Source organism: Nicotiana attenuata, unplaced genomic scaffold (genome assembly GCF_001879085.1).
Source record: "Nicotiana attenuata strain UT unplaced genomic scaffold, NIATTr2, whole genome shotgun sequence".
NCBI classification, from domain to species: domain Eukaryota; kingdom Viridiplantae; phylum Streptophyta; class Magnoliopsida; order Solanales; family Solanaceae; genus Nicotiana; species Nicotiana attenuata.
This window is the reverse complement of record NW_017670457.1, coordinates 666,700-675,088: the sequence shown is the minus strand read 5'-3', so window position 1 is coordinate 675,088 and position 8,389 is coordinate 666,700. Positions and strand designations below refer to the sequence as shown.

The 8,389-nt window shown below is 37.0% G+C and overlaps 1 protein-coding gene and 1 pseudogene across 1 annotated transcript; both read right to left on the bottom strand.

Annotated features, from left to right (window-relative positions):
- Positions 1-1,953: 1,953 nt before the first annotated feature.
- On the bottom strand, positions 1,954-4,363 carry LOC109239687 (annotated as a pseudogene).
- A 597-nt stretch (positions 4,364-4,960) lies between these two features.
- On the bottom strand, positions 4,961-7,071 carry LOC109239685 (crocetin glucosyltransferase, chloroplastic-like). The gene is made up of 2 exons (XM_019406273.1): positions 6,758-7,071; positions 4,961-6,083 (listed from the first exon to the last, which is right to left on the bottom strand). Exons 1-2 carry the CDS (start codon positions 7,069-7,071, stop codon positions 4,961-4,963), a joined length of 1,437 nt encoding a protein of 478 aa, XP_019261818.1.
- Between the last annotated feature and the right edge of the window lie 1,318 nt (positions 7,072-8,389).

Sequence of the window (8,389 nt, the reverse complement as noted above, 5' to 3'; positions counted from 1 at the left end):
CAAGAAAACATGGACTAGTGATTGGTATTCTCGTTTTTGCTCCTCAATTTGGTCTAGAAGAGTTTTTTTCAGCTTCACATAACTCATTATTAATTTGCTCGGCGTTATACGCATCAACCTTTGTGCTCAAATCTGCATCTAAGTTATGCACAGCCAAGCCAAAATTATCAATTTTATGTGCAAGTTCATCTCTCTCCTTAGACCAATCATTCACCAACGTTGTTAGAAGACAACGTCGTTCCTCATATTCCCTTAATCGTGAATATTCTTCCCAATACCAACCCTTACTCCCATATTCAAATTCAGACCTCTAAGAAGTCAGGCCATGACAAGACCAAAAATACGAGCCATAAAAGTCTTTTGTCAACCAAGAGTCTTCATCAATAGCCTTACCTCCGTATATTTCATCCCCAGATGTCATGCTGAGAGAACTAGGAACACACTAAGAGAAAAATATCAAATACTTGTAAAAATAAAAGTATATACAAAGAAAAGGGATAAAATTTAAAGTCTAATCTAGAAAATTAGTTAATTTCTAAGTCCCCGGCAACGGCGCCAAAAACTTGTTGCGGCCAAACGCTCACGCAAGTGCACGCGGTCGTCAAGTAATAAAGTAGTGAGTAGAGTATCGTTCCAGCGAGGACTTGTGATTAACTATTAACTAAATTAGACTATCCTAATTATCTATACAAGAATTAAACCTAGAAGTATTTGATTCTAAACTAATTAAAATAAATAAAAACAAATAATGAACTTTGGACAGAGAAAGAGCAGATTTTTATGATATCAATGTAATGAAAACGATCTAGGGTTATGGGCTATCTAACATTCCTATTGTATTCTTCAATTGAATTGACTAACTAATTTATCTAGTTTATTGGTTGACAGGGTTAATATTGCTCATAAGAATCTGTCGAGTCCTTACTCGCCTATTCAAGCTAACCTAACGCCTATATGTCTATGGAATTAGAATCAACAAGAAAAATTTATAATTCCTGTAAATCAACCAAGCAAGGCAATTGGGTATATGTCTATCCCAATTGTTAATCCGTTCCCCGAGGCCCGGGTTCAAGAACTTGCTCTACTCAATCCTATATGCAATCTAGAATTCCCACTTTCGAGTTCAACTCTAGATTCGTAGATAGTATTCAATTGGTGATCAAGCAATCAAATAATTAAGTGCAGGATTGAATAAATAAACCAATATGATAAACTAAGAAATCAAAATCAATATCCGAATAACAATAGTCATGAAAGAACCACAACCCTAGAACGTGAAGTTTAGCTCCACATAGACATGGTAGCAAAACAACAAATCATACAAAGAAACATAAAAAGACTAAGTTGGATGGAAGAAAAGATGAAACCCGGCCTCCACGGCGGCTCTGTGCTCTTCCTTGGTCAAAAATTACTCTCAAAAACGTTCTCCTATGTATATATACCAAGTAGGGTTGGGCCCAAACAATTATACTTCTCCAATGTGAAAAAGGACACTTTTCCCGGGCTTAACTAGCGCTGCAGCGCATTTGACCGCGCATCTGGGCGCGCTAAAACTAGCGCGGCCGCGCATCTGGGCATTTTTCACCCTGTTCCGTTCCGAAGTTGGAAAAACGTAAAACATGAAAGTTGTAGTCCTTTGAGTTAGCTTTCCAACCATATATTGTGGAGCCACAATGGAGTTCTGAGAGAAAAGTTATGTCCATTTTACTAGACAGTGCACAATCTGCCTACTGGAGTCTTCGTTTGCTCTAACTATCATCCGTTGACCCCCAAACACGATTACGGCTTAATTCCTTGAACTTTTACTCAAAATTTAAAGCTCCAAATCACTTAAATTCATTCCATAACATCTATATAGCTCGGAATCACTCCTACAAGGCATAAAACATACAATTAGTGCAAAACACTAGCGATTAAAGCTCAAACTCAATTAAAGTGCAGTAAATTAGAGTGTAATAATCGACTAAAATACGTAATTATAGCCTATCATCAATAAATATCAGACGGAGTCCTACACGTTACTGCTCCATATGCTGCTGGCTAGTAGGGGAGGATAGTTCCCTCTCACAACCAAAGTTATCATCCTCCGGTTCACTCCAATTTACATTATTAGAGCTATTGTTGATACTGGGATCGGAACTAGCAGTGCTGCTCGTGGCAAGTGGCGAGTCAGAAACACTACCTGTCTTGTTCTTTGTGGAGCTAGACCGGATACCATTTGCTGAAGAAGATGAGACCCTTGTAAGAACTGGGCGTAAGGTTCCATTAACACTTCGTCTTATATCCTGTTCAAAAGAGATCCATAAACGTAAATGTATGATATAGAATGTCTCATAATGCTTGTGATAGGTATGCCCGAAGTTTGCTTACCAAGTGCATTAGTAGTTAACTTTTTTAATTTGAATATTTATTGAAATTAAATGAGCATTATTAGAAGGTATGTACCATGTGCCGTAGAGCCATATCCAAAGATTTTTTGGAAAATTGATCTTCCGAAGCCTGAATTTTCCAGGGACAAAGATTTCTTGGAGGTGTTCTCGTGATATGGATTATCATCTTGCTTCGGGGGAGCTAACTTCCTCATGTTTACTACCCTTTCAACCATCTGTGTGCCGATCAACACAGGGTTCACATCATCTTTCTCATAACCGTGCCCCCTACTTTTGGACAGTAGAGTGATTGCATTGCTCAAAATAGTAGGCATTTGTTGCTCGTCCTCTAGAAGGAGAACATGATTTCCGTCTGGGTTTTCCATCAGAAGTTGAATTAGTGGTAGAGGGTCGAGCACCAGGTGCAGTCGGTCTTCCCCTAGATGCAGATGCAGGCCTTTTAGGCACCAATGTCTTAGAATTGATAGAAGAATCACGCGAAAGACTTGGCGTCTCCAAGGGTTTCAATGGCCTAGACTTCACAGTTGGAGAGGTACCTCGTGATGGTGCAGTTTTTTCGAGGTTGTGGTTCCCGTTTTTGTCAGCGAAGAAGATCGAGCCCCAGAAACCCGAGAAACCGATACAATAGGAATGGACGATGGAGTTGATGGTCGACGAGTTGGTGTTGCTGACCTTGATGCTGACTTGGAGGCAGCTGGTTTCGAGGGTCTACTAGTTGGGGTAGAAGAGCGTGGAGCAGCTCTTGTTGGAGTCGAGGATCTTCCTGTGGAAGCAACAGGCTTAACAGAAGGTAATGCTGCTCTTGAAGTAGGAGTGGAAGCTCTTGAGGGCTTGGATGCAGAAATACGAGGACGTCCAGTAGGCGTTGCTGACCTTGTGGAAGTTGCCTTTTTTTCCCCCTGATGATGAAGGCCTTCCATTTCCAGCACAAGAGTTTTTGCTTCTGGACACGGCCGGCAGTCCAGTTGAATTGCTCTGCGAAGAGGGTCCTTCAAACAAATATAGGGATTTTTTTGTCAGCCAGCCAAATTATCTATTAAAAATATTAGATAGGATTACTTCGATTTTGTCAACTGCTAATGAAAGAACCGAACCGGGTGTATAGCAATACCTATCACGGGTAAAAAGATGGAGATCGAAAGAAACAACATTAGCAGTCCAGAATCAAAAATAAAATCCTACAGGGTATTAAATAGCTTGTATCCATACACTATAATGAATATATTGTACCTGAGCTAAATTATGCTCGATGCTTATTTTAGATTCTGGAGCAGTTGTACTTGAATCTGTCTCAATTTTACAGTCTTGAGCAGTTGAACTAGAATCTGTCGCTGTTGGAATAAATGGATCTATGCTTTGTAAGGAGAAAGCTTGTGGAAAAGAAAGAATTTTGCAGAAGATGGATGATGAAGAAGAAAAGCTAAGGTTGAAGACGGACAAAACTAAGCTAAGACACAATCCTAATTTTGACTACACTAAGGCAGTCAATGAGCCACGTGGCTTCATCTCAGCTGCTCAAAGTTATGTTGATGGATTAAATCTGGTCCGTCCAAATTGTACTCAAAATCTAAAAGATTCTCACATGCACGTAATGTGTCATTTAAAGAAGGAATGATGTGTTAGTTATTTTGTTAGACATACACAAATAATATTAGGACAAGTGTACAAATTTCATAGGCTATTCTTTTATTCTTTTTGTTTTCTTTTCTAGAAATACATGTATATCCTTGTACAGATGATACTATTCAGAAATACAGAAAAGTTTCTCTAATCATACTCTCAATTCCATTAGTCGCAGTCTGGCATACTGCAATATTCTGTTCTTCCACCTCTAGTGATGGATTTGAAGGGGTATGAGGCAGTGAAAGGAGCCTGAAAGCCAGTTAGTAGATAATATAATAATGTGCTATGGCAGAACCGTCGTGGAAACAAAATATACAACTTAACCATGGTTACATTATATCATGATTCATGACTAACAGCCTTAAACCAAATTCTCGTGTTAGACTTTATCAGATCTTTCTTTAATGTTTTGGATTATTATTGTCTTTACTTATGTTACATCATTATTAATTAAAGAAAATGAACTTTATTGTATGGATGGTAAGTTGGCTTCTTTAGCAAGTTCGGCTTGGCGTCATCATGCCCTCGAAGTGGGGTTTTGGGTCGTGTCATAACCTACAGCCATTGGTGAAGAAACGAATGCTTAGGAGTCGTTTGGTTGGTTTGATAGGAAAAATTGATGTCCACATAAAGTCTGGTATTATTAACACAATGTTTGGTTACTATACAGTAACTTTTTAAAGTTACGCAATGTATTATTTTATGCACGAAAATGTACAATAAAAATATAAGTATTAGTAATGTATGGACTAAAAATAACTAAAGTTACAAAGAGAACTACGTTTTAATAGCACACAAGCGGAAAAAAAAAACCACATTCTTATTATACATTGTATAAAATTATTGAATACATCAAACTAAACATCGTAATACAACCTCATCAATCTATGTATTACTATTCTTGCATTATTAATTCCTGCATAATTTATTTCTAAATCAAACGATCATTAAGAATTTATGCATCTCTCATAATCCCTTATGCATGGCTTAAGAACCTCATCAACATAAGCCTTTAGATTCACATTAGATGAACCATCTTCCTTCATAGTATTTTTAGCTATGTCCCTCCATTTCTTTGCGTTTTTTCTCAATTCCTCTCCTTCCTTTCTATCCTCCATCACAATTTCTATGCACCTCTTGAACTCGGCCCCTTCAACAACGCCTTCTTCATTCGCATTCACTCTCACGCCAGTCTTCCAAACATCTTGAATAAGCGTAGAATTGCAACCTTGATCGGTCCAAAGCGGACACGCCACGACAGGAATCCCAAAAACTAAGCTTTCTAGAGTCGAATTCCATCCGCAGTGCATCAAGAAACAACCTAAAGAAGGGTGTTGTAAAACCTCTACTTGAGAACACCAAGACACTATTTTGCCTTGCTTTTCAAGTTCATCTTTACAACTCAAATTTTCTAGTGGTTTTTCTCCATTAACTACCCACAAAAATGGCCTTTCACTTTGTACCAATCCTTTAGCAATCTCTTCCATCATTTGTTTTGGTAACTCAGAGTAACTACCAAATGCTACATAAACTACAGATGCACTAGGCTTTGAATTCAACCACTCCATGTAATCTTTTGAACATTGTCGCAAATTGCATCCATAACAAGTATCAGAAGGATTCTTTCCATCAAGAAAAGATGAAGGAACCAAAGGGCCAATTCCTACCATATTCACATTCTTTATAGCCCTCAATGCCTCAAATTCCAAAGCATCAAAAGTGTTCACAAGTACTATTTCATTACTTTCACTATTTATTAACTCAACATGCTCTTTCATAGTTTGAATTAGCCAGTCCATAAGTCCATCACTCGATAGCAAAAATGATGGAATCTCACGAGTACCTACAAGAAATGGAAGCCCAGGAATTTCAAGTGATTTGTCCTCATCATCAGGACAATTCTTGAATGCATCTTTGTAACTAGTGAAGTAATAGTAGTAGATGTCTAAAAGTGTGGCTGGTTGAATCCATAGAAGTGTGGCTGGAGCATTAAGCCTTTTTGCCACTATGCCAACCCAAGAGAGCACGGTCGTGTAGATAATACGCGAAAATGGGCGCCCCTCCTTCGCCCTACAAAAAACAGGAATTAGCGGAGGATAAATTTCATCGCTAAACAGAAAAGTCCGTCGCTAATCATATTTAACGTCGGACTAATGACTAGAAGCGACTCAGAATATAAATTTGATAGAGCCAACCTTTAAGGTTCTTTCATCATACTTCTATAATTATGTGCTGAAATTAATTATGTTCGTGTAAATTTTAATAATTTTTCATATATATATTTATGTCCCGTGTCAAATATCAATTGAAACCATTAAATAAATTCCCACACTTATCCCCCCCCCCCTCCCCCCCTTCCTTCTCTCTTCCTGTTCGCTCTTTTCTCCTTATTCTTCTTCTACCTCTTCTTCTTCTTCCTCCTCTTCTTCTTCTCACTCTTTCTGAGCCGAGGGTATATTGGAAACAATATTTCTATCTTCACTAGGTAGGGATAAGGTTTGCATGTACTCTACCCTCCCCAAATCCCACTTTTGAGATTATACTGGGTTTATTATTGGTATTGTTGAATTCCCACACTGATAATTAAAAAGAAAAAGAAGCTACATGTAAAGTGTAATATACTCTTACTGGTGCAAATTTTCTTCAGAGTGGATGATATCATATCATATTAATAGTATCTTTGAGCTAACTTAGCCCAACATTACCAAAACATTCGTCGGTAATTCCTATTTTTTTAGTAGTACCTGTCAGTAAAGATTCGGGACACAAACTCGGACCCAAGAGCAATGAAGGAGGCATAGAACTCTCGATACTCATCGAGGGATTTGCCAACGTTGGGGTAGCCATTGTCATAGCCATCAGAAAATGGAGCAAAAGTTAAGCCTTCAATAGAGGGAAGATTATTTAACATGCAGTTTTGTGCTGATAAACTTGTGGAGAAGGTGACATTTACTCCAAGTTTGATTAAACACTTGGCAAATTGAAGAGATGGATTAATTTGGCCTTGGGATGGGAAAGTTACAAGAAGAACATGACAATTATCTTTCATTTTTGCCATCTATTTTGTGTCTTTGGATATGTAAACTAAAGAAGTTTGGGGCCTATATATATAAGAGTTCAATTTTAATGAATGAAGCTTAGGCCTCATTTGTTTGTTTTAAGATCGAGATGTCTGAATTTGAATACACATCTGATTATCGAGATGTGTATTAATATTTGGCAACTTGTACCAACCGATTAAACAACCCCTTCGTGGGGAAATTTTAAATCAGTGTATTATGATGAAAATTTAGATTGGGTGGCCTATGGCATTATGACGATTGACATATCTATTTTAGAGGCTGAGCTAGAATGTCGGTTACAAGTTCAGTCCAACTCAATAGTTTTTGTTATTGTGGGAGGGTGAGGCAGATGTAAAACGCTCCCTAACAAAATGCGACTTCATACCCAAGGTTCGGACTCGAGATCTTTAGTTAAGATGAATGAGTACTTATCACTCCACCACAATCCTTGTTGTTTACATCTATCATTAATAGGTTATAATGGAGCATGTTAAAAACGAGCCCAATAGTTCTAGGTTGATCTTTGGCAAAAACAAGATTTAGGCCTATCTTTCAATAGACTTTCTTCACAAACTCTTCACCTATCTTTTTTAGCCTTTAATAAACAGAACTCTCCATTTATGAGATTAATTAGAATATCAGAAAAACTAATTGTAGCCAATTCATTAGTAGTTATACGTTTCAAATTAAAGGTTTACTTTTTCTCCCAAATAATGGTCACTTTTAAAAAATAAAAATTTTGAACATATTGGATCCAAAAGATTTATCTCAGACTTACATTTTCCTCTTCCTAATATAGTTGTTGTTTATTATATTATAAAATTAAAAAAAAATTAAGAAGTAACATATTAACAAATATGTTTTTCTTATATTTAAACATTAAACAACTCATATGTTTAACTTATCTTATGTGTCAACATTATAAATCAAGTCGTTCTTTCAGGAACAATATTGTATAAAACTCAGAAAAATATGTGGATTTATATAACATGCACTAATTTCAACCGATTTTACGAGGTAATTATGAGTTTCACATGCTCTCACCCATATGATGTTTAGTTTGAAAAATTGGCCGCAATCTAAGTGGTACCACTCACCCTATTCTACCACCTTTAGCTACTTGTCCTCACGCAACCTCCTGTAAAGGATCTATAATGATATGAATGTTTAAAAACCGAATAAACCGATCGAACCGTACCGTACCGAACCGATTTTTAGGTTTCTTATAATAAAATCGTAGGTTTTTATATAAATCTATAACCGAACCGATAATTAGGGTAGGTTTTTTATTTTATGAAAATAAACCGAAAAAAA

What these genes read in the sequence shown, in the direction of transcription:
- LOC109239685 (XM_019406273.1), bottom strand. Translation starts at nt 7,071, where the DNA reads ATGGCAAAAATGAAAGATAATTGTCATGTTCTTCTTGTAACTTTCCCA. An exon ending in TCCCGAATCTTTACTGACAG is followed by an intron (nt 6,084 to 6,757) that starts GTACTACTAAAA and finishes TGTTTTTTGTAG; the next exon opens with GGCGAAGGAGGGGCGCCCAT.